At 41.0% G+C, this 27,364-nt stretch overlaps 1 protein-coding gene across 7 annotated transcripts in view; it reads right to left on the bottom strand.

Annotated features, from left to right (window-relative positions):
* The window catches only part of HPS3 (HPS3 biogenesis of lysosomal organelles complex 2 subunit 1), a gene marked incomplete at both ends in the record, with an annotated part of 40,153 nt that extends 14,400 nt beyond the window's left edge, over positions 1–25,753 (bottom strand). For 2 of the 7 annotated variants that reach the window (XM_079704603.1, XM_079704604.1), the window contains 8 exons: positions 2,010–2,118; positions 3,501–3,655; positions 6,235–6,316; positions 11,016–11,208; positions 14,321–14,406; positions 14,507–14,678; positions 15,226–15,717; positions 25,537–25,753. In XM_079704603.1, coding sequence (XP_079560729.1) covers positions 2,010–2,118; positions 3,501–3,655; positions 6,235–6,316; positions 11,016–11,208; positions 14,321–14,406; positions 14,507–14,678; positions 15,226–15,717; positions 25,537–25,753 — 1,506 coding nt within the window. Of the gene's footprint in view, positions 1–2,009; positions 2,119–3,500; positions 3,656–6,234; positions 6,339–10,971; positions 11,209–14,320; positions 14,407–14,506; positions 14,679–15,225; positions 15,718–25,536 lie in introns of all 7 variants that reach the window. The other 5 variants (XM_079704602.1, XM_079704606.1, XM_079704607.1 and 2 more) reach the window with 5 other exon arrangements.
* Between the last annotated feature and the right edge of the window lie 1,611 nt (positions 25,754–27,364).

Here is a 27,364-nt window from a genome sequence, read left to right as displayed (position 1 = left end):
CAAGTGCCTTGGAGCAACAAAGCCCGTGGGCCACAGCTACTGAGCCTGTGCTCTACAGCCTGCGAGCCACAACTACTGAGCCCATGTGCCACAACTACTGAAGCCCGCGCACTCTAGGGCCCGTGTGCTGCAACTACTGAGCCCGCGTGCTGCAACTACAGAAGCCCAAGCGCCTAGAGCTCGTGCTCCGCGACAAGAGAAGCCATTGCAATGAGAAGTCTGCGCACCACAACAAAGAATAGCCCCTGCTCACCACAACTAGAGAAAGCCTGCGCACAGCAACGAAGACCCAATGCAGCTAAAAATAAAAAAAATTTTTAAAACATTATCACTAGCTAATCTGAGTCAATCGGTATTTTTAGACTCCAGTAGGCAAATCACCTAGATGAGTCTAAGACTTTCAATTAAGCAAGACTGAAAACACAGAACAAGACTGATAAAATCATCAGCATTAAAATGCCAGGGCCAAATCAGGCAAAACCTTCACCCGATGACCAAAATTAACACTACTAGTGAAGGGAAAATGAATATTCTGCACCTCCCAGTGTGATACTGAGAAAGATACGTCACCTACACAATGTTCTGGCCAAGAAGAAGAATATACAACCTGAATCTAATCATGAGAAATGATATGAAATGAGAAATGAAATGAAATGAAAAGATAAATTTTTAAAAGGTGGCAGGGGGAGAAATATTTTTCAAAACTGTTATAAATCAAAGAGTGGAATCTAAAAATACAACAAGCTAGTGAATAAAACAAAAAAGACACAGACTCACAGATACAGAGAACAAACTAGTGGTTACCAGTGAAGATAAGAGAGGGAGATTAAGAGGTACGAACTACTACGTATAAAATAAATAAGCTACAAGGATATATTGCACAACACAGGGAATATAGCCAATATTTTATAATAACTACAAATGGATTATAACCTTTAAAAACTGTGAATCACTTTGTTTATACCTGTAACTTATAATATTGTACGTCAACTATACTTCAACAAAAAACAAACAAAAAAAAATTTTTTTTAATACAACAAAGAAAGGCTGTGAACATATTCTGGATTAAAGGAGGCTAAAGAGACATGACAGTTAAATACATTACTTGATGGATCCTGGACCTGGGGCGGGAGGTGCTGGGGGACTAGGCCATTATTGAGTCAATTGACAAAACTGGAATATGAACCGTAGACTAAAGTATTGTGTCATTGTTAAATTTTCTGAAGCATATGTGTGTCCTGTGGTTATATAAGCAAATATCTCAATTCTTAGGAAACATGCACTGAAATATTTAGGGGCCTTAGGCTATGACGTATGCAACATACCTTCCAATGGATCAGGAGAAAATATACATGCGTGCTTGTGCATTTAGAAAGTACAAGAGTGCAAAAAAGAAGAAAAGAGAGGGAGAAACAAAGGGAGTATAATGTTGGCTATGGGCAAATCTGTATGGGGAATACACAGGTTTTATTTGTACTATTCTTATTCTTGCAACTTTTCTGTAGGTTTGAAATTATTTCAAAATAAAGAGTTTATAACAATTGTCAGGGATGAGTAGACAGTTGTCACTCTTAGAAGAGGAATAAGGATGCCTATGGGACAATGCTACAAGTGCTGCAGTGCCCTGGGACTATCTGCTAATATTTCAAAGAAGCATGAGACAGGGACATATGATCTAAGATTTCTTTGGGCTCCATTTCATGGTTCTCTTTGCTAGGGTTCAAAATAAAGGTCAAAGGCTACTTATGTTTAGACTGGCTAATCAATTCTCATAGGAGAATGGGTATGAACAAGGGAATCTTATTTTAGTGAAGGGAATTTCTCCTGGCTCATCAAATATCAGGAGCTGTGAAAACAAGAAGGTGAAGATATACACTGCACTGTCAGACAGAGCCTGGAAGCTGGTTGGCTGTGGCATTCTGAATGTATGATAATTAGAATCAATTTCTAGTCATCAATTAGACTCTAAAAGTTTCTACAAATAAGAATTAGAAGTCTGAAAGGAATACCATTTCTTTGTACAGTTGCACTGGTGAGATCGTATTCACAATATACAAATTCCACCCAGCCTCAGCTACAGGAGGTGTTTTGAGATTAACACTGGTACCTTTTCCAGAACTAAAAGCAAAACAAAGGACAAGAATTATAAGACATATTATTAATAAACAGGAATTTTAAATGGTAAATATTAGATACCTAAAATATTGTAACTATGATATCATTTTCATTTAGTATTTTCTTTGTTGATTAACGACACAGTCGATTTTTAGAGAACATTAGTGCACAATGCTATGTAGGCCTGTTAACAGCATTTAACATACTGCACTCTCATGACTGATAAACCAAGCCCTTCCAATTCATTCCACAAGTATTCTTAAATAGGCAATAAGTTCACAGAACAGGCAAGACCCCTCAAAAGGAAGAAAGACTTGGATATGGCCTTCATGAGGCCAGGGCTGCTGGGAAAATGTAAAAGACAGAACTGAACATCTGCTGGAAGCACTATCTTATCTCTTGCTTTCACTATATGATGCATTTTCTGTAGTATGCAATCTTTTGAAAATGCAGACCCTAGACCAAATGAATTTTCAAATAAATTAGAATTTTTTAAAAAAATCATTTAAAAATATATGATACTTTTAAGATGTCAAAAGTGTGAGATTACAAGCTATTTTTCCTCTCGCCAGAAAGCTTTTAGGATCAGTCAGTCTCAGACCACTTTGTGCACACTCTAAGTGAGCAGTTACCCAAGGGAACCTGGTTATTCCTGCTGGTGGAACAAAGCACAGGCACAAATAATTCAAAAAAGCTTAAACTTATGTTAAAAATGGAAAACAATGTTTGACTTGAAATACAATCTGTGTTCCTCCCCTGCAAACAGATTTCTTTCCAACTTAATTTTCCATAGAGGAATGTTCAGATTAGATTGCATTCCCTACCACTAAGTTCACAGTATAGAAAACATCGAATAGAAGCATTAACTACTCTGGAATTAAGCATTCTATTCCAAACAATGTGAAAGCAGAAAACCGAAGTGTCAACCTGAGATTAGAATAATGCACTTTTACTCTAAGGTAGATTAACACATAATCTATACATCATGAATGTGCTTTAAGGTAAGAAATGCATTGTTAGTTTCTTTTTCATTGAAATACCAGAAAATAATCTTTGGATAAAAATGTAGCCACTTAAAGGCCAAAGAAGACAAATAATAAAGAGCCTTGTCATTTGGATCAGCATAAGAGGCTCTCTCTTCCTTGTTAATTACACAAAAAGGCATGCCCTTTAACTTCTTATCTAAAACACCACAGATATTTACTGAACTAATTTTATACTTCATCTTCTTCTAAAAGTTCAAGGTCAATTATAAAGGATATTATAGAGATCATCAGAAACTTCTTTTCTTACTCTGGACAAAGAACACCTAGAAAAGCTATCTGATCATTCAAAGCTTTCATTTAAAAAAAATATCAACAAAGATGTATGCAAAATATGCTTACAGAAGCCTCTTGGGTGACTCTCTTCTCTCTGGAATTGTTTCAGGGTCTGCCTTGGTCAGAAGTATAACGTGGTTTTTAAAGTGACAGATGGCTTTCAAGCCTATGAAAAGCTGTATTCTTAAAGCACAGACATCCATACTGACAGGTGGGCAAGCCTAATAAGGAAAAAAAAAAATCGGAAATTTAGCTAAGGAATAAAGTGCATGAATTTTAATCTTCAAAAATCTATCTATTTGATACAATGTCTCCTTCCCCCTCACTCTCCCCCCAAATAATTCAAATTCCTATTCTTATCAGAGTAAGAGGTTATCCTATCTAAACTATTTAACCAACTCTCTCATCCATGTGTCTGCCAAAGAGCTACTTAGTATCTGTTGACTTTGATTTAAGGAATGCAGAGAGTGGGTACACCTGAGGCCCCTCAAAGCTGTGGGAACTCTCTGCCTTACAGAGACCCTCCAGGAGCCCAGCCCTGGGCTGATTACCTGCCACCCAGGAAATTCCCCACTAACAGTGGGCTGGCTCAGGGTACATTCAAGTGGCCTCTTTAGACAAAATGAGACACCATAAAAGGACACTGTACTTCAGGTAGAGTACATAAAATGGTTTCTTAGTGGTTGCGTGTGTACGAAACACTCTCATGTTCCGATGGCCTCTGTTAGCTCTGTAGATGTGAACACTGCCTGGAACAGCCAACAGGCTGGGGTGTGCCAGGCAAACTGTAGGAAAGTCTGGACCAAGAGCCAGCCTCCTGTCCTTATAAGGGACCATTCAGTCAAGTAGAATGGATACGAAAGATAATGGAAGAGCTCTTTCTGCGACTCACAAAATGATGCTGCCAGGCCTTCCCCTCTCCTCCATTAATGCTGTTTTCATTCTGGGGTCTTCATCGTCCCTTCTGTACAAAGCCCGTGGGGGAAAACCTCCATCTATTTTTTACATTCCTAAGAATAGTTAAGTTGGCCTTGGTGATGCTGAGCCAGAATCTCAGAGGAAAGGGAAATGAAGATCGCGTGTACTTTGGTCCCGACTCTGAGGTTGTGAAACCTTTCTCAGACACCGCAGCTCCCAGAGCCTGAGTCAGCAAGGGAGCAGAATGATGGTGTGCTCATTCAGGGGAATCTAGGGTTTCAGAACGGTGGAGTCGCAGGGAAGGGGGAGCCGGGAGGTGTGATCGTCACCGTCCTTCCCTCCTCCACCTTCAGGAGGACTGGCCTCAGGGGCAGCGTTCCCCACCAGCGGCCCATCTCTCCTCTTTTCTACCTTCCTTTCTTCTGTGTTCCTTCCCTCTGCTTTTATGAGACTCTGAGAAGGCCTAGAACTGAGATTTATTTCCAAATGCAGATGGATCCTACCTCAATCTGTTACGTACCCCTCACTCCACCATCACTACCTACACAAGCCTATGTCTCTCTGAGGTTTAAAACAAAAAACAAGGGGCTTTCCTGGTGGCGCAGTGGTTGAGAGTCCGCCTGCCGATGCAAGGGACATGGGTTCGTGCCCCGGTCTGGGAAGATCCCACATGCTGCGGAGCGGCTGGGCCCGTGAGCCATGGCCGCTGAGCCTGCGCATCCGGAGCCTGTGCTCCGCAACGGGAGAGGCCACAGCAGTGAGAGGCCCGCGTACCACAAATAAATAAATAAATGAATGAATAAATAAATCTCCTGGAAAGGCTATGTGTATATCTTAAACACAGACAGAAAGGCATGGGAAATCTATGATTCTTATTTCCCAAGAGGCTGAAGGTAGGCAGTAAGCCTGGTCAGCAACAGAAAGTGATAGGCCGCCCATAGCAAAAAAGGAACTCAGACACAATTTCCAGAAAACGCCAGTGCATATCACAATTTGGGTGACAGTGACAATGGAAGAGTGCCTCGGACACATTAGGTACTACACACCATCATCACTGAACACTCATTTTTCCAGAAAAAGGCGTTCCAGGTGCCAGATGGACATTAACCTGTGAAATAGAGGCCATCATAACTTGGGGGTTCCCTACAGCACGGATGTGCACAACAAACACCCATTCAAATAGTTTATGCTCCAGAGGTAAAACTGCACATGAGGAATATGATGCAAACGATCAGTGTATTTCTGAGAACAGAAATTCAAGGTCAGAAAACAGAGGATTTCATCATAAAACTGCCTCTGTTTATTTGGCGGTCAAGAGCTTTTCAGAGACTAAGCGTATTACTACTCACTAAAAACGAGGATATTGATCTAGAATATCCATTTACACTAGATCAAAACTACAGAGCTACAGGATAGTTGTTGAAGGCTTTGTAAAATGATTCAAGAATTAAAGGCATATCTGATAAAAGTATAAATAAATCATCTGAATGCGCTGTATTCACTTTTGTGCTCCTGAATGTACTGATTTCTGTACTGTTTTGCTAACAGCTCTATACAATTGCCACCAATACTTCTATTAGATGAATAAAACTGTAGTATACCATAGTTGTGAAGTGCTCTCTCTGAAGTTACACTATATATATATTCTTTACCAAATTTTTAAAACTAGGCACTATATCTAAATTCTGAGTAAAATGTTTTCAAAGTAATCTTAAAAATTACCAGCTGAACCACGAATCACAAAATGCTTATCATTTTACATTCCAACATTCTAATTGAAAAAACAAGACTTTAATGTTTGCCAAGCTTAGACACAAAGAGCAAATTTGCAAGCAACTCATACTGTGATCTTCAGGTTGCACCGTCATAAGCCAGCTCTAACCTTCAGGGTGGTGTCCACATACGGGTCCTCCTCCCGAGCGGCCGCCGCACTGCACCGCACTGTGTAACACTGCAGGTTGTTACTGAGGAAGAGGAGAGATGCCACTGAACCAAGTGGAGGCCAGGAACCAGTGTGCCCACCGTTGGGAGGATTTCACAGGAGCACAGAGCAATGGCAGGGGTGGGGGAAGACCCAAGTATCTGTCAAATGCTGACAAGTTAGGCTGCTTCTTAACAAGGAGAGTACCTCAGAAACCCTATGGAGTGATTTTTTAAATACATGACTGGTCCCCACCTCACTCCTACCCAAATCATAATCTCTAGGGGCTGAATCTAGACATGTATATTTCTACAAAGCTCCTCATGTGATGTACACTCCTAGTTAAGAACCATGGATCTGGGTCAATACCCTCATCTCATAGACAAAATGATGCCCCTGGGATCTGCCCAAAGTACAGAGAGGTGACCATGAAAGCCAAGGTTAGAACCCAAGTTTACTGATTATTATCTCGGGATGAAATGGAGCCTGGATTATGCTGGGCAACACACTTAGATTATGCAAACCCAATCCAATGGTAGAAGAGAAAATCAGAGACTGTCTGAAGGAACATTCAGAATTACCTAGTCCAGCAGCTTGGTTTTAAAGATTAGGGCCTGCAAGGTACATGATTGGTCCAAGTCCTCTCTGGAGAATGGAGTTAAATTAGACCCCAGGTCTCCTCACTCTTCACACTCCTCTAGCTCTTTCCACAACCCCAGGCTATATCTGCACAGCAAAGCAACCCGGAGACCCCACAGTAAGTGCTTGGAGACTTACAAGTCAACCCTCCAACAGTGACATTGAAAACCATCAATGGTTAACTTAGAAATTGCTACGAAACCCATCTTGTCGTGGGTTCCCAGGAATGATTTTAAAAAACAAATCAGAGGGCTTCCCAGGTGGCGCAGTGGTTAAGAATCCGCCTGCCAATGCAGGGGACACGGGTTCGAGCCCTGGTCCGGGAAGATCCCACATGCAACTAAGCCCGTGCACCACGACTACTGAGCCCATGAGCCACAACTACGGAAGCCCGTGCGCCTAGAGCCTGTGCTCCGCAGCAAGAGAAGCCATGGCAATGAGAAGCCCATGCACCACAACGAAGAGTAGCCCCTGCTCGCCACAACTAGAGAAATCCCGTGCGCAGCAACAAAGACCCAGTGTAGCCAAATAAATAAATAAAATTTTTTTAAAAATCAGAAAGTGAGAGAAGTAAAAATGAACTCTATTGAAATAAAAAAATGAAGGACTAAAGCAAATCTAACAATAACCTTAAAATAGAAGAAATACTTCTCTAACAAGAGAATCATTCTGACATTTTCACAGCTGCGAGACTTGGCACGATGTAGAGGCATCAGTCAGGACTCTCCATCTGTTTGCTTGGGGCTTCCACTTTGGTCTCAGCCCACTGTCAACTGTGTCCATGTCCAGAGAGCTCTAGGATGTGACCTCTGGAGTTGTGACAATAGCTGGGACGGTAGCACCACCGCTTAGAAATCTGGGGTAGAGGGTGCCCTCACGAAGGAAACTGAACAGAAGGGACCTTGAGATACTGGGAACCAAAAGAAGTACCTGCAGTGGGGCCAGAATGACAGGTCAGAGTAGCTATGACCACAAAGATGACCTTTAGGTTCTAGAGATAAAAAGCCTGCATCCTCCGACTCACCTCCAGCAACATTAATCCAGCTACTAGCTATCGCTGGAATACTAAGCAGCAGTATAAGAGAAGAACAAAGTGAACTGAAGTGTGTGCTGGCCTGGAAAGACGTCCAGGATACGCTGCTAAGCGAAGCAGCAAGTTGCTGAAAAGTGGACATCATACGATCCACTTCTTTAAAAAACAAACCACAGTTGTGTGTGTATTCTTTAAAAAAAAAAAAACGTTGGATGAATATAGACCAAGTGTTGACAAGGTTGACTCTGAGAAGGCAGATTATGGGAGGCCTTCCGATTCATATATGTCTACAAGGATGACATTTTATTACATGATTTTATATTGTTCTTAGAGGCTTTTAAAAAATATTTTATTGCTTTTTTTTAAGGGTATATAAACACATCACTATTCAAGAACCTTTTCAAGACAAACTTATGGATCAAGATATTTCTAAAATACATATCTATTGGGTAAAATAAAAAATATGTAAAAATTAGTTCAACAGGGCTTCCCTGGTGGCGCAGTGGTTGAGAGTCCGCCTGCCGATGCAGGGGACTCAGGTTCGTGCCCCGGTCTGGGAAGATCCCACATGCCGCGGAGCGGCTGGGCCCGTGAGCGGCTGGGCCCGTAAGCCATGGCTGCTGAGCCTGCGTGTCCGGAGCCTGTGCTCCGCAACGGAAGAGGCCACAACAGTGAGAGGCCCGCGTACCGCAAAAAAAAAAAATTAGTTCAACAATATAGGATTTTAAATATAGGGGTGGGGAATCTTTATTAAGAATCTGAATTTATATATAACAACTGCTATTCTAATGTCTAATGCTCCCATAGTCAGGTTAATGATAATAAGTTATCATTAGTTAATAAGTCAGAGTATCTTTTGGTGCTAATATTAAGAAAAGCTTCAATAATTTCCCACCTGGAAGCAGGCAAAACCCACAGATTTTAAGTCTCCTCAAGCCCTCACTATACTATGTTTTCGGGACTCTACATTCCAAACTAGTTCATGACTTATACTTTGGGTGGAGGGGCATTTAGAGGGTCCTCTCACTAAATTCTCAGTGTCCTGTACATTTATGCAATCAGATGGATAAAAGATAGTCTGTTGTATAAATATTTGGGGCTAGAAATAAATATTTTCTTCCTTCTTTCTCCCTCTAATTTTTCCTTGGTTTCTGAGAAGCTATAGTTTTCTGGATTCTTCGGCATCTTTATACAGACCCTTCTCTTTTTCCCCTCGCTTTCTAAACATGACTTTCACCAGTTTAGTTCTCCAACTACTTTTCTCGGTCTACACATTCTTGGGGTCATGATCACTACTTTGATAATGAGCTCTTTTTTGTTGGTAATAAAAATATCTAACCTTTCCTCTTTTCCCTAATCTTCAGTCCTATGTGTCCAAAAACCTAACAACATTTCCTCTTGGTATTCCCTAAGCATCTCAAACTCCAATGTCTAAACCAAACTTTTCTTTCACCCCATGCCATAGCAGCCTCTATTCTTTCATAAAAGCAGGCTCAAAACTGGTGGGTTTTCTCATGTCTTCTCCATTCCCAGTATCCCACTAGACATTAAGTCTTGTAATTCTCTCCCATCCATGCTTCCTTCTCTTCTCACTGCTACTGCCCTGCCCAAATGCGACCCCTCATTATCCTTACTGAGCCATCCCAATAGCTCATTATCTATGTTCAAACCATCCTCCGCAGTGGCCACCACTCATTTTCCTAAAGCAATGCTCTATTCACATCCCTTTCTTTGGTCAAAATCTCAAAAAATTCCTTAATTTCCAAAGCCCTGAGCTCTCTCCCCAGCACTGTTTTCCCCATTTCTCTATGCTTCAGCTCCTTTACATTTAAAGGACATAACTATACAACACTTTGGAAATTAAAAAGACTAGCTACCTCCACACTGTTCGTTTAAGGAACACACAATAGCATTTCTCCCTACACCAGGGAGTGAGAAGACAGGGGAGTACCCCTGCTAGGAGTGGGTGTCAGAATCTCCAGGTGGGTCCTGTGCTGTGTGAAATACACTCCAGCAACTGCTGGAGATTCTGATATTACCACTCAGTTGAAAAAAAAAAATCACTGTCCTATGCAATTAATTATTGGACACTCCTGCAAACCTGGACATAGCTTTGTTTATACCTTTCCCTCTATCTAGAATGTCTTTCTCTTCCAATCTCTACCTGTCAAATTCTAACTAGCTTTCGGGCTTCACTTCAAACACAAAAACCTTACCTGTGTGACTCAGCTAGAAGTAATTTCCCTCCTCCCACAGCCTACGCCCTTTTCACGAAGTCTTAAGACATTTTTCACTAATCTCCTAGTGTTTGTGTCCCTTGTCTCTGGCCCTCTCTTATGTTGTTGCTTCAGAAAGCAGATGGTGTGCCTTATTCACAGGTGGTTGGCCAGAGGGCTTAGTGCAGTGCCTTGACTATAATCTAAACTGAAAAAACAGGAAATAAAACCATAAGCATCACTTACTGCTGAGATAAAAGGAAATGACATTAAAGCCCTGCTCAGGAACCCAGTTTACATGCCAGATTACTAGGGTTAGGCAACTCAGAAGACATCCACCACCAGTTAGCCACATGATCTTGACCACCCCCAACCTCTGGATTCTTTCCCCATCTACACTACTCAGAGGGTAGAATCAGGTAGTCTTTCTGGCCGCTTGACAGTCCTACACCATTATCAATTAACTCAACTCATACGGAAAAGACAGAACAGCAGTGAAAAAAAATTAGGAAATCTAAAACAAAGTCTAAAGAGATGCCCTTACTGGCCCCACTGACTTTTCATTAGAATTCCCTATGAAAATCTTCCATCATGAAGAACTTTATACTTCCTTAGAAAGATCCCCATCCAGCCTAAGAAAATAAAACAAAGGCAAAACCGGAATCTACATCTCTGACATTGAAAAGGCAGGTATGGGCCATTAAAAAAAGAACCAAAAAAACCTCCAGATGTATATCATTAATTTATAGTGCTATACACTGGTGCACATAATTCTCATTTAAGGATTCAGAAAGCACCTCAAGAATTTACAGAGAAATAAGTGACTCAAAAGCCAGCAAGTGACTGGAACATACCTTGTGATGACATGCAAAAATTGTGGTGTGAGCACCGCCTGCTGAGACTTCTCAGGATACTGGTAGACTGACATTAATTCAACAGATTTGACAACCATGTACAGATAGCCCACATGAGGTAATGAGAAAAAACAAAAGAGGCTCAGCAACTCTTTTTCCTGAGATGAATTTTTTCTCTCAGAAGTAAGAAACCCTGTATGAAAAAAACAAACAAAAAAACAAACCAACCATGAAACCAGTAAATAAAGGGAACCAATATTTTGACTTTTCTATGCAAAAAAGTCTATAAGTGGAGAACCAAAGAGTTGCTTAGGGGAAGTTGCTCTTTATATAAGAATGCCAGTAAAAAAAGAAAAAGGAGTGATATAATATCACCATTTGAAACCCCTAATAAATTAACAGATCTAGGTGATCACCATCAATGGTTGTCAACCATTGATTAACCAGTGGTTGTTAACAAAAAGAGCCAACCTAATACTATGTACCTTCCAAGAGAACTCAACACTACTTGTGTTACCAAAAAAAAAATCATGATCATCACCATCATCTGATCAAGCCTATCTAGAACAGCACCATCAATAGAAATATAATGTGAGCTATATATGTAATTTGAAGTTTTCTAGTAATCCCTTTTTTAAAAATAAAAAGCAGGCCAAATTTAAAAAATATATTGTATTAATCCAACACATCCAAAATATTATCATTCCAATAAGCAATCAATAAAAAATTGAGATTTTATATTCTTTTTTGTTGTACTAAGTCTTTAAGACCTAGTGTTAATTTTACATTTACAGCATATCTTAATTTAGACTAGTCACATTTCAAAGTGCTCAATTGCAACATGTGACTAATGGCTACCATACTGAACAATGCAGTTTTAGATCACAGGGAAATACAGGGGATACAGGAACATGTTAAATGACACTGTGGGAGTCAATCAGCAAAATCCAGATTGTGGGAAATTCTGCAGTAATAGTCCAGTTTCTTGGTAACTAAATTGCAAAGAAAAAAGAAAGAGGGGAAGGCAGAGCCTACATATTAAAAGAGACGTAGAAGACACTGGAACCAATTGCAACGTATGAACCTTACTTGGAATCTGATTCAAACAACTAAATTGCAGAAAATTTTTTTTTAGACAATCACGGAAATTTGAACAACTGATGGGTATTTGATGATATCAAGCCATTTTTTAAAAATGCGAAATTACATTTGGGGTTTGTTTAAATAAAAGAATCTTTTTCTTTTAAAAACACATGCTGAAATATTTACAGATGAAAAGGTATAAACTCTTGGATTTGCATAAAAATAATCTGGCATGGGGTGGGGGGTGGTTATGAGGCAACACTGTTGAAGCTGTGTGATGGGTACATAGGGGTCACTGTACTATTTTCTCTATGTCTGTGTGCTTGAAATTTTTCATAATCAAAGTGTTTTAAAAAAAACATATAGCTCTGATTGATACCCTTCAAGGACACCCATCAATAACAGAAGAAAGTTCAATTACAGCACTTTCCACAATTGGCCCAAAGCAACTGATCCAGTTTCTACTTCCTCTTCTTTCCTACACACATCTGTGCTCTAGTTAGACAGAGCTGCTGCTTGCTAATCTCTAAACACACATGATGGTTTTACACCTTGCCCGTGTTGGTTCCCTTTATGTAATACCTTACCAAAATGTCCAACTTTTAAAAATTTTACTCATCCATCAGGGCCCAGCTCATATGTGTACTACCCATACCCTCATTTGTCCACTAAGTAAACATCCATCAGACACCTCAGACACCTACTACATGCCACTGTTCCAGGTTCTGGGTATACCACAGTGCACAAGACAAAGTAACTGCATTCATTCTAGTGAGGGGGAATGGGGTGGAGAATAAACAAACTCTGCAGTATGTGGAGAGGGGACAGTTTAGATAGAGAAGTCAGAGAAGTTCTCTGTGGCGAGGTGATACTTGAGCTGTGAATTGAAGAACTGGAAGGCACCAAGTAACGCAAGCTCTGAGGGAGGTTCCTTCTGAGCACTGGAAGAGTAAATAACAGGTCTTAGATAAGAGTGTGCTCAGTGTATCTGAGGAACAGAGAAAAGCCAGATGGATGGAGAATTGTAAGAGGGTGAGTGGGACAAGAAGAGCTCCGAGTCAGGGTCATGGAGGCCATGAAAAGGATTTGGACTTTTGTTCCAGGTGCTGCAGGAAACCCCTGGATAAAGAGCTAACCCTCTAAGATGGCTGTGTGCCCTCTGGTCTCCTGCCTCGTGTTACACCTCCCTCTCCCTTGCTTCTCTCAGTTCCGCAAGCAAAGATTCTCCCTCGGCCACAAGGCCTTCACTGCTTCCTCTGTACCAACCCTATCCCCAAATCAGCCCCGATTCACTCTGCAGATCCTCTTTCTCAGGAAGCCTTCCCTGACCCCAGGAGGAGGCCAGGATCTTTTGTTATACACTCTCGAGACAGGGTTCCTCTCTCACAGAGCACACAGGTCAGAGTGTAATTGTGTACTTTTTCTTGGGATCATTCTATTCATGTCCTCCTCCCCCCACGAGACAACAGGCTCCCTGAGTACAAGGACTTTGCCTACTTTTGCTCATTATTGGTTCCCTAGTATTCAGCGCAATACCCGACATAGTAGGTACTCAGTAAATGTTTGCTAAAAGAAAGAAAATAATAATGAAGGTTACAAACACATTTAATCGGAAAAATATTCATATCTTTCCCTAGGCAACTCCTAAAGATATTAAGCAGGCCAGGACTAAGTACAAAACTTAATAGTGATTCTTAATCTCGGTTGCCCATCATATTGCTGGGGAGGTTTTAAAAAATACTGATGCCCAGGCTGCATAGCTGACCAATTAAGTCAGAATCTCCAACACGTAAAGACTGGGCAACAGTATCTTAAAAAGCATCCAAGTAAGGCCAATGTGCAGTAAGGTTGAAAACCACGGCTATAAATGGATTTCCATTCAGTCCACATTCTCCCACCTGGCTCACAAGGCCATCAAAAGCAGCTCTGGCAAATGACCCAGCTGGACCCAGATGAACCTCAGCTATAACAGGGCTTCCATTTCCCTTCTGGGACCTAGTGACCATTTCAAAAAGGGAAATGGGTTCCGTCAGTCACGTCCTCTCCATGGCTTCTCCTAGCAGTCACGGCTTCCCTTTCTAGCACTCACTGTTATTTGCTAAGGAATCTGCCCAAGGCCACAGGGAGCCTCAGTAGAAGAAGCTAATCTATTTCTCACACCGGGCTCCCCTCCCGTCAGAGGGCCTTTTCACCTCATTGCACTGCAGCACTGTCATACCTACCTGTTTGGTAAATGGGTAGCAGCTGAAGTGAATGCAACTTGATGTCATCCGACAAGACACAGGATGAGATATCAGGAGCAAAACGTCTGTGAGTTTAAAGAGAGAGAGGGGGAGAGATCTAATTTCCATGTACTTTAAGTAGGTAAATATATACTAAATGCTGGTGAATAAAAAGCTTTCTAATACCTATAGAGCAGGTGCTGAACGTGGAAATATTTTATTTTTTCATCAGCTAATCCTGTTGACTCCAGTGTAACAGATATTCCAGACTGTTTGCTTTTTTCACCAAGAAGTTCCATGGGCTTTTGGCAGATAACAAAATCATCTGACTCAAGCTGCAAAGTTTCATTACTGATGTCTTAAAAAATAAAATGGAAGAAAATTATTTAATAACTCCAAGTACCCCTCCAATGCAAATTAGATTTCACAATATCCTCCCACCAATTAAACAGACACAGTAATAATTTATGCACACACATCTCACGTATTTATAAAGCACTATGATTTTGAAAAGTCTCAGCACTTGCTCATTTATCCCTCACAACTGATAAAGTACAATGGGATATTATCATCCCCATTTTACACACGAGGAAATTGAAACTCAGAGATGGTATTCCTAACCCAAGGTCATTCAGCTAGTAAATATGAGGACTGGGACCAGAAACTTCTCATCCAGCAGCAGCTGTTTCATTATTTCTCATGACAAATATATGTTGAAATACATTTACATGCTACAGGATAAGATATGGGCAGCCAGATCATAAATCCAAATCCCATGTATTAGGACCAACTACATCATAAATAATGTGGCTTGTAATATACATACTAGAGCCTTTCAGAGATTGCCAGAAATAAGGGTTTTCTCTGCACCCAAAACAAGAAAGTAAGCTAAATTCATTATTTACCTTCTGACAGTTTCACTGGATTGTTGATCTTACGTGGATGGTGGTTAACACTCTCTCCATTTTTGGGGTCTGACTCCAGTTTTAGGATTAAAACTTCTAAGTCTGACATGACAGCGACATATCCAATACAAAAAGAAATTTCAACAGGGGTGATATTATCTATATGGATAATTAAAGAACGTTCAAAGTCCAATATTGAGAATTCTTCATTAATGATCTGATACTTCAAACTAAATAAAACTAACTTATTTGTGCAGCCAACAAGAAGGTCTCCTTTCACAGGGCAACAGGAAATGCACAGGGGGGCCTCAGAAAGCGGCATTTCCACAATAGACATCTGGTCTCTGAAGGTTTCACTGAAGGGTGGCTCCACGTCATGTCCGACCATTCGGATACACACTCGGGAGTTTTCAGTCCTTTTACTTCTCCAGTTCACATAAGCACGTAGAAACGTAGCTTTGTTTTTCTCTTCAATTGCTACCAAATAGTCTCCTGAGAAAGAAATGAGATTATACTTAGAATTTGCAATTAGAAACCACCACTTACCTTGCACCATGAAAAGGAACTATAACTGAATCTAATGTGAATGTTTGAATTAAAGATTGACTAGAACGAAACTCTAAGTAACAGGATCTTAGGTGTATTTTTAACTAATAGACATTTAGATTCTGCAATACAATTTCCCCCCATTTTAATGTCTTAAGATAATCCATTAATTATTCATGAAGCTTACAGAGAAATTCTACGATTTATTCCTATGATAGCGCTAAGTGTTATTGTACCTCTGAATCTACAGCTCTAACAAAGTTCTCCTGACATAAAGAGTTTGGTATTAGTGTGATGTTAAAATTAGGTATAAATTCAGGAACTCTGAAGAGGTTAGCAGAAATTATACTACAACCCTTCCCCTTCCCGCAGAAGTCGTATCTTGGGGCTTCCCTGGTGGCGCAGTGATTGAGAGTCCACCTGCCGATGTAGGGGACATGGGTTCGTGCCCCGGTCCAGGAAGATCACACATGCCGTGGAGCGGCTGGGCCCGTGAGCCATGGCCGCTGAGCCTGCGCATCCGGAGCCTGTGCTCCGCAACGGGAGAGGCCACAGTAGTGAGAGGCCCGCGTACCGCAAAAAAAAAAAAAAAAAAAAAAAAAAGTCATATCTTCATGTCAACTCTGAGAAATAGGATAAAGCCATACATATTAAATAAAATTTCAATCCAAGTTAATTTTCCCTTAATTGTTGATTTTCTTAGACTTTTTTAAATTACAAAGTAATTTTGGAATTACTCTTTGTTGTGAGAAGTCAAAGTGATAAAGAGGTGCAAAATGAAAAGCATAATGATCTCTCCCCAGCAGTCCGATCCATGAGGAGACAATGTTAACACACACAGCCTAAACCCGTGTCCTTCTAAACCTTTCTTTCATATAAACCTAGATCATAGAGTGGTAGTTTGTCATTTTTGTTTTTGTTTTTACCAAAATGGAATCACACTAAATATATTTAACAATCTTCAACTTTAAAAAATTACCAATGTATTACCAAAAGATTACCAAATATCTTTCCCTCCAGGTTAGATACATGGATATCTAACATCCTTTTCAATATCTGCAAAATATCCTGTATGTACATGTGCCATAAATTATTCAACAATTCCCCTACTGAGATACTACATTCAAGTATTTCCAGGTTTTTTTTGCTACTATACTTTATACTGTAATAAATAGGCCTATACCTATATATTTATTTAGTGGGGAGGGGTAAGTCTCAACGGCACAGATTCTCAAAAGTAAGACTATCAGGTCAAAGGGCAGGTACATTTTAAATTTTAACACATATTGCCAGATTACAATCACAATTATGTAATAGAGATTCATGTTGTCACCAGTGCTGTTTAAACAGGCCTGTTTCCCCATATCTTCACTAGAACTGACTCCATGTGATGGGGGAAACATGGACTCTAATGGTTATTCTAATTTATATTTTCCAGACCACTTATAAAGCTGGCCATCTTATCCTATGTTTATTCAGCCATGTATAATTTCCCTTCTGCAAGTTATCTACTATTTTATTAAGTTGATTTTTCTTACCGAGGAAGAGCAGCTCTCTGGGTAAAAGTGATAATTAATCCTTCATTGGCCATGAATAGCAAATCATTTTTGGTAGTCTATAGTTTGACTTTTGACTTTGCTATGGTTTGACTTTGTATGGCATCTTTTATAGTATGTAACCAGTTATGTGTCTTTTCCTTCTTGGCTTCCGTGTTTCCTAACTTGCTTAAACAGTCTCTTATGTCCTGCAGTTACATAAACACACACTTACATATTCTATTTTAGTGGTTTTTAAATTAAATTAAATTTTTTTTTTTTTGGCCGCATTGGCTCTTCATCGCTGCGTGAGGGCTTTCTCTAGTTGCAGCAAGCGGGGGCTACTCTTCATTGCGGTGCACAGGCTTCTCACTGCAGTAGCTTCTCTTGTTGCGGAGCACGGGCTCTAGGCATGCAAGCTTCAGTAGTTGTGGCACGCAGGCTCAGTAGCTGTGGCACATGGGCTTGGTTGCTCCACAGCATGTGGGATCTTCCTGGACCAGGGATCGAACCCGTGTCCCCTGCATTGGAGGGCGGATTCTTAACCCTGCGCCACCAGGGAAGTCCTCATTTAAATTTTTTATCTTTAGAACTTTGTGGGTCAGAGGGGATAAGTCAGTGTTATTCTAAAAAGAGAACTTACTATATGCTAAACATTATTAGGTAAACAAGCCCTATTCCAATGAATTGAAACTGAAATGCTGCTGTTAGCACACGAACTTCCCATATACAGATGCAGCAAGCAAGCAGGGGCAGCCCCTTTCTGCAGACACCAAGTGGGCTGGCCAAGCCCCTCCTCCTCCAGAATGAACCAGCCTTCAACAGAAGCAAACCTTCTCCTGTGCTGGCTCCTTTGATGCCACAGAGGTGGAGCCTGTACCTGTTCTCTCCCCGGAGATCTTGGTGGAATGCCTAAATATACCCTGCAGGCACCATACATTTGCTCACTCTGTTCCAGAGAAGCAGTCTGATGGAGTTGGGGGCAACAGATGCCTTGTAGCCTCCATCTTCCTCAGTAAATACATTAAACAAAAATTTTTATTGTGGTAAAATATACATAAAACTTACCATTTTCACCATGTTTAAGTGTACAATTCAACAACATTAAGTATGTTCACACTGTTATACAGCCATTACCACCATCTCCAAAACTTTTTCATCTTCCCCAAAACTCTGAATCCATTAAACGATAACTCCCCATTCCTACCCTCTGTACATGGCTTTTATTACTTACATAATACAGTATAGCACCAATGCTGAACAGCATGATTATGTGCAATACATAAATATGAACTATTTGTACACATCTGCAGATCTAACTCAGAACTAAGGTACATAAAATTGAAAGCAAAACTAAGCGCGTTAAGAATAAAAGTGAGGGGGTGGAGTCAAGATGGCGGACTAGGAGGACAAGGAATTTGCATCTCTGCATGACCAAGGCACCTACCAGGCACCGGTGGGGGATCATGGACACCTAAGGGGACAGGAGGAACCACCAGCAACTGGGTCCTGAGCCTAGGCACCGCCCCATGCTAAAACGTCACCCCCCCACCAGCCTAGGTCCCACCCCACCCTAAACCCCACCCTTGCCTAAGTTCCACCCCTGCCTAAACTCTGCCCCCATAGCCAAGGCTTCTTTTTTCTTCTTTCCTCTTTTACATTGGAGTTCTGTTTTACCTTGCTGATTCATTATCGTTGATTCATTTATATTTTTATTTTTCCTAATAAATCTTTTATTTTTCTCATTTTATTTTATTCTTTATACTTTGTTATTGCTCTCTCCTTTTGGCTTGTTCCCCCCCACCTTTTTTTCTTTTTTCTGTTGCAGTTTTATTTGACCTTGTTGCAGTTGTTTCAATTATATTTTTATTTTTCCTAATCTAGTTTTTATCTTCCTAATTTTATTTTGTTTTTATTCTTTGATATTGTACTGCTCCTTTTTTTTTTTTTTTTTTTTTGCCACAACACAAAGCTTGTGGGATTTGGTTCCCAGACCTGAGGTTGGGCCCAAGGTCCTGTGGTGGGAGCTCCGAGTCCGAAACGCTGGGCTAACAGAAAACCTCAGACCCCAGGGAATATCAGTCAGAGTGAGGCCTCCCAGAGGTCCTAATCTCAGCACCAAGACCCGGCTCTGTCCAACTCCCTGCAAACTCTAGTGCTGGATGCTTCAGGCCAAACAACCAGTAAAACAGGAATACAGCCCCACCCATCAAAAAAAAAAAAATGAAATGACAAAAAAATATGTTACAGACGAAAGAGCAAGGTAAAAACCTATAAGACCAAATAAATGAAGATGAAATAGGCAACCTACCTGAAAAACAATTCACAGTAGTGATAGTAAAGATGATACAAAATCTCAAAAGCAGAATGGAGAAAACAGAAGAAACATTTAACAAGGATCTAGAAGAACTAAAGAGCAAATAAACAGTGATGAACAACACAATAACTGAAATTAAAAATACTCTAAAAGGAATCAATAGCAGAATAACTGGGGCAGAAGAATGTATAAGTGAGCTGGACGATAAAATGTTAGAAATAACTGCCAAGGAGCAGAATAAAGAAAAAATAATGAAAAGAATTGAGGACAGTCTCAGAGACCTCTAGGACAACATTAAACACAGCAACATTCAATTACAGGGGTCCCAGAAGAGGAAGAGAAAAAGAAAGCAACTGAGAAAATATTTGAAGAGCTTATAGTTGAAAACTTCCCTAACATGGGAAAGGAAATAGCCACCCAAGTCCAGGAAGCACAGAGAGTCCCATACAGAATAAACCCAAAGAGAAACATGCCGAGACACATATTAATCAAACTATCAAAAATTAAATACAAAGAAAAAATATTAAAAGCAGCAAGGGAAAAACAACAAATAACATACAAGGGAATCCCCATAAGGTTAACAGCTGATCTTTCAGCAGAAACTCTGCAAGCCAGAAGGGAGTGGCAGGACGTACTTAAAGTGCTGAAAGGGAAAAACCTAAAACCAAGATTACTCTACGCAGCAAGGATCTCATTCAGATTCCACTGGGAAATTAAAACCTTTACAGACAAGCAAAAGCTAAGAGAATTCAGCACCACCAAACCAGCTTTACAACAAATGCTAAAGGAACTTCTCTAGGCAAGAAACACAAGAGAAGGAAAAGACCTACAAAAACAAACCCAAAATAATTAAGAAAGTGGTAATAGGAACAAACATATCAATAACTACCTTAAATGCAAATGGATTAAATGCTCCAACCAAAAGACATAGACTGGCTGAATGGATACAAAAACAAGACCCATATATATGCTGTCTGCAAGAGACCCACTTCAGACCTAGGGACACATACAGACTGAAAGTGAGGGGATGGAAAAAGATATTCCATGCAAATGGAAATCAAAAGAAAGCTGGAGTAGCAATTCTCTTATTAGACAAAATAGACTTTAAAATAAAGTCTTGTAATAAATTATAAGAGACAAAGAAGGACACTATATAATGATCAAGGGATCAATCCAAGAAGAAGATATAACAACAGTAAATATTTATGCACACACAATAGGAGCACCTCAATACATAAGGCAAATGTTAACAGCCATAAGAGGGGAAATCAACAGTAACACAATAATAGTATGAGACTTTAACACCCCACTTTCACCAATGGACAGATCATCCAAAATGAAAATAAATAAGGAAACACAAGCTTTAAGTGATACATTAAAGAAGATGGACTTAACTGATATTTATAGAATATCCATCCAAAAACAACAGAATACACTTTCTTCTCAAGGGTTCATGGAAAATTCTCCAGTACAGACCATATTGTGGGTCACAAATGAAGCCTTGGTAAATTTAAGAAAATTGAAATTGTATCAAGTATCTTTTCCGACCACAACGCTAAGAGACTAGATATCAATTACAGGAAAAAAATCTGTAAAAAATACAAATACGTGGAGGCTGAACAATACGCTACTAAATAACCAAGAGATCACTGAAGAAATCAAAGAGGAAATCAAAAAATACTGAGAAACAAATAACAATGAAAACACGATGACCCAAAACCAATGGGATGCAGCAAAAGCAGTTCTAAGAGGGAAGTTTATAGTAACACAATCCTACCTCAAGAATCAAGAAAAATCTTAAATCAACAACCTAACCTTACACCTAAAGCAATTAGAGAAAGAAGAACAAAAAAACCCCAAAGGTAGCAGAAGGAAAGAAATCATAAAGATCAGATCAGAAATACGTGAAAAAGAAATGAAGACAGCAATAGCAAAAATCAATAAAACTAAAAGTTGGTTCTTTGGGAAGATAAACAAAATTGATAAACCATTAGCCAGACTCATCAAGAAAAAGACAGAGAGGACTCAAATCAATAAAATTAGAAATGAAAAAGGAGAAGTAACAACTGACACTGCAGAAATACAAAGGATCATGAGAGATTACTACAAGCAACTATATACCAATAAAATGGACAACCTGGAAGAAATGGACAAATTCTTGGAAAAGTACAACCTTCTGAGACTGAACCAGGAAGAAATAGAAAATATAAACAGACCAATCACAAGCACTGAAATTGAAACTGTGATTAAAAATCTTCCAACACACAAAAGCCCATGACCAGATGGCTTCACAGGCAAATTCTATCAAACATTTAGAGAAGAGCTAACACCTATCCTTCTCAAACTCTTGCAAAATATAGCAGAGGGAGGAACACTCCCAAACTCATTCTACAAGGCCACCATCACCCTGATAGCAAAACTGGACAAGGATGTCACAAAGAAAGAAAACTACAGGCCAATATCACTGATGAACATAGATGCAAAAATCCTCAACAAAATACTAGGAAACAGAATCCAACAGCACATTAAAAGGATCATACACCATGATCAAGTGGGGTTATCCCAGGAACGCAAGAAATTCTTCAATATACACAAATCAATCAATGTGATACACCATATTAACAAATTGAAAGATAAAAACCATATGATAATCTCAATAGATGCAGAAAAAGCTTTAGACAAAATTCAGCACCCATTTATGACAAAAACTCTCCAGAAGGTGGGCACAGAGGGAACCAACTGTTTCATATATAATTCGAAAACTATAGATAGTGCCTATGCTGTCTTATATTAATATGTTTTCAAATTAATAACTTGTCTTACAAATGGTGAACTAGAACTTGTTGTGTCTACCTGGTAAGCCTTTTGAACAGAGCTTTAGAGTTCTCTCAGTTAATCCTCACAACTCTTCAAGACATTATCCCCTTCTCCATTTTATAGATCAGGAATCTGAGACTCAGATAAGCCGAGTAACCTGCCTAAGGCAACACAGCCAACAAACGGATGGCACTGGGGTTAAACCTCAATCTGGTTAGCTCAAAAGCCAATGTTCATTTCACGCTGTCTCTCAAAATGTTCCAAAGGAGATAGAAGTCTAGAGGATTCTGTGGAGGTTATAGCCCTTTATAAGAGAAAGGAATTAAACTTTTTAAGGTATTATGTACCCAGGGCTTTATTTTACTTATTTTACAACAGGCTGTCTTCATTAAGTAAATTAAAAAATCATTCTTATATTTATCCTTAAGCTGAGAGTCATTGATTTTTTAAAAAAATAAGTAAACTTTTCCTTTTATGCAGCAAGATCATAAACCTGGTTACCACTAATACCAGATTAAGGAAAAGGCTGCACTCCTATGACAAAATGGATATCAGAAGGCAGAAATAACATACAACGTATGAAAATATGTTTTATGATTTTAAAAAAGTTGAGGGAGGGTAGGGCTTGGGGGGAAGATAATAGACATTCTAGGGCTCTTTAATGTACTTGTGCTAAAGGACAGGCATTGAGGGCCACAAGGTCTTGTCCCCTCTGCCTCACCACCTCCAGACACCCCATAAGCAAGTGTCCAGCACCAGAGCTCCCCACACAGCACTCAACCCTGGCCACCAGGTCTTTCTCCCTCGAAAGCGAGTTCTCACATCTCCTCTTCCTCCCTTCGCACACAAAATCTATATTAAATTTCCATTACTGATGATGATATTTAGGGCCCATCCTTCAAAATTTCGACCTACATTCTAATACCCCCAAACTTTATGAAAGGAGACTGGCATCCTGCTAATTAGAAATGGAAAAAAAAAAAACTTGAAAATGTTTTCTGTTTGGATAAGAGACCTGCAAAGCATTTACAGTAAATATAAATCCCTGATCTAAGATTCACTTTGTTTTTGACAGGGTAGCGGGTGGAGGAGACCCTGGGCTTAGAGCAAGAACCCCCATGTCCATGTTACTGTGAGTGGAAGGACAGAGACGAAAAAGAAAAAGCTGAAAAGTGTAAGACGAGTTATCTGGATATCAGCATACCTAGGAGTCCACTACCTGTGGATTGATAGAAGCTATACCCAGGCATTAAGTTCAAGCTGAAAGCTACCCTTGAGCTATCTGACTCATGCTAATGCCATACCACAGGACTCCTGAAGTTTCTTAAGACAGCCAACTGAATTACAAAAATATCTTTGTTTTTCAAGGCTTCAGTACCATACTACTCACTGCCTACAGCAGCCAGTAAGGCTCTAGGTCAGTGATTCTCAATCCTGACTAAACACCAGACTCACCCAATGCTGGGCCACACCCCAGGAAACACACTGTTTCTCTAAGGTTGTGGTTCAGGAATTGGGTTTTTTAAAGCTCCCCCAGGTGATTCTTATACACAAGTAGTGGCATCAAAGGATTCCCCAGAATCACCACTACTGACAGGCAAGAAAGCTAGAGGTTTACATAATGCCTGCCACATCCAATTCTAGATTAAATGTCCATTTGGAAGACAAATGGTACAAATCATGTAAACAGTGTCTGTCTGTCTCTCCCTCACCAGCAGACACACACATACTAATGTTGAAACTGGTGAGTTTGCCACTCAGCAGAGCTCTTGAAGGTGAGAACTCCTAGGTCTAAAAAGGAGGTGGGATGGGGAAAACTACTAATATTGTGAAATGATTAGGAGAATAATATCATAAAAATATCAAAATCAGAATCTTCTGCTGAAAGAGAACTTACAGATCTAATAAGTGGTTTTCAAACTGGTCTGTGGGCCTGAAGGCCCCTATTGATGCCTTCACTAATCAAAAAGAAAAAATAATAACAGTATAGTAAGTTGCCCATAAAGAAAGACATCCAATGTTTGGAGGTAAGTGTTTCTCCTATTATCAGTATAAATAGTGATGACGGTAAACAGTAGGGCTTTTCATTTTTTTTAATATATATCTTGACAAAATGAACAGTCAGATACTGTGTATGGTAGCCCCACAATTCTTTGCTGATCCACAAAATTCCAACGTCTGGAAATCACTTATCTAGCATTCAAATTACTTCTTTTTTTTTTTTTTAAACAGAAACTGAGTCCCAGAAGTTTCTATAAACTCACACCTAATCAGTTGCGGACAGAGTAGCGATTAGGCAGAGATCTCCAGTCCTCCAGGTTCATGCTCTCCACTTTATTAGTAAAGTACCTCAGCCAAAGTCTTTTCCACCCTAAATACTGCAATTTACACCTTTACCCCTCTTGAAAAGCAGGATTCAAATTTTAAGTGTATTATCAGGCAGTTAAAAGAATCCTATGGTGAATTTTTCTGTAATCTGAAGTACCTATTTTTAAATGTTGGATTTTTCTAAAATAGGGATACACCCACACAGTAACCCCTTGGCATTGCTTCACGTTTCTGGTGGAAAAAGAGTAGTGGATGCTGTTACCCTGTTTGGGGAAAAAGGGGTCTAAGACCTGAGTTCTATTTATACAGATTTAAAAATCAGCATTTAATGTGAGCTTTCAAAAATCGACAAGAAGTAGATAAAGGACTGGCCATGAGTTGGCATAACTGTTGAAGATGGGAGTAACTGGGGGTTCAGGATACTATTCTCCCTACTTTTGTGTGTACTTGTTTTCTATACTAAAAGAAGTCTATTTGGTGTGAAGTGTCTGGGTTGAGTGGAATCCAGCCACCCAACCAAGGGACTTCCCGGCGAGGACGCCAGAGAAGCAGGAACAATCAGCGTCCCCCGCCCACCAAAGGCAGGCTCTAACCTGTGGTTGCCAGGACAACCGCACAGCGCACACCTTCCATCAGCCGCCAGACCCGGCAAGACCATCCGGCAAGCACGAAGTACTTCCCCATCCAGAGCTATAAGCGTCGCTCGGTCCTCTAGGAAGGAGGCCCCAATCCGGGGCCCAGGAGCCCCCTGACCCCACCGCTACTCACCGGCCTCACTGTAGGCCAGGCGCAGCACCCTGCCCAGCGTGGAAAAGGCACACCTTGGCTGGCACAGCCCCTGGCCGGCGACTGCGAACGCCTCCACCTTGCAACCGGCCGCCACGAACAGCGCATCGCGTCCCCCGCCGCAGAAGCGCTCAGGCTCCAACTTGCAGGGCACCACCTGCTGCGACCCGAATGGGTGCAGGTTGTACAACTGCACCATCACAGCAACCTGCTGCGGGCCGCCCGACGGTGCCCGCTCCGGCCAGCCCGCCCCGCGGGGGCACCCGGAGACCCCCCTCGCGGGAGGCGGAAGCTGGACCACTTCCGCGAGCGATTGAGCTGAGCGGAGTCACGTGAGTGCCAGCAGGCCCGCTAGCGGCTCGGATTCTTAAAGAGGCCGCTACCGGGCGAGGGTGGAGCCGGAGGAAAGGTCGCGCCCGCCCCGCCCGGCCGCCCCCGCGCCCTGCGGGCCCTTAGTCCTTTGGCCTTGGACCAGGCCACTCAGGGCTGACTACGCCTCCGCGCCCAGGAGTTGGTGGGCACAGGGGTTACTGTGTCCTTCCCTTCGTCTTTTCACGTTACTGATTTGGACCAGGGGAGATGTTTACACCCTTGAGTACATTTAAACGCTTGATCATCAGTTTCTTGTACCATTTTATACTTGCTTCAGCCTGTGAGCTTCGGGAGAACAGGGCTGCAAAAACCGAAGTGGAGGGACTTCCCCGGTGATCCAGAGGGTAAGGCTCCGTGCTCCTAATGCAGGGGGCCTGGGTTCCATCCCTGGTCGGGAACTAGATCCCGCATGCATGCCACAACTAAGACCCAATGCACCGTACATAAATAAATATTAAAAAGAAAAAAAACTGAAGTGAGTGCACACAGCTCAACTCCCGGCTAAACACACTGAAGAGTTGCTCAAAAGTACTGAAAATTTCAGAATTGTTTAGTTGGAAAGCAGCGCCTTGAACATGCTTGGCAAAAAAAAAAAAAAAAAAAAATTGCTGAAGAATTGTGGATGTCATCTAATGAACTCCAAATATTTGAGAAGATTAGTCCGAGCCCCAGAGGATAGATGCACTAGGGGTGAAATCCACTGGTTCTCACTCCAGTGCTCCTAAAACTATCCTCTAATCTGTATTCTGTACCAATTCCTGACATCTCAATGTGGAGCTCCTGGTTGCAAATTCCAATTAAAAAAAAAACAAAACAGATTTAGATGAAGCAGGTATTGGAGCTACTCTTTCCAATTCATTACAGAAAAAAATGTAAGTACAGTATGGATTGAGGGATGCTGTCTTACTTTTGGCATGCAGGGAGAGAACTGAAAAGAAGAAGCAAAATTTCCTTTCGTCACCCTCATGAGCTCTTCTAAGAATTTGCAGGTTAGGTGCGATTGGATTGAAGTCAATTAAACTCTACCTCCATTTCCTAAACCCTCTAGATCAGGGGTCCCCAACCCCCAGGCTGCAGACCGGTACCGGTCCCTGACCTGTTAGGAACCGGGCCGCACAGCAGGAGGTGAGAGGCGGGCGAGCCAGCGAAGCTTCATCTGCCGCTCCCCATCGCTCCCATTACCGCCTGAACCATTTCCCCCTAACCTGGTCCGTGGAAAAATTGTCTTCCACAGAACCGGTCCCTGGTGCCAAAAAAGTTAGGGACCGCTGCTCTAGATGAATAAAGTTGCCCTAAGTAATAGCCTCTCCTTCACCCAACCAATAGGGACTCTGGGAGACAACAGTTCACCAAAGTCAGTGAGGCCAAGAAGTGGACAAGGAGGTTGCTCTTGTCAGCCCCAGCTGGGGCCGAAAACTCATAGAAGGCTCCTGTAGAA

Source organism: Hyperoodon ampullatus (assembly GCF_949752795.1).
Source record: "Hyperoodon ampullatus genome assembly, chromosome: 5".
In the NCBI taxonomy this organism is placed as follows: Eukaryota; Metazoa; Chordata; class Mammalia; order Artiodactyla; family Ziphiidae; genus Hyperoodon; species Hyperoodon ampullatus.
This window is presented reverse-complemented; position numbering and strand designations above follow the sequence as displayed.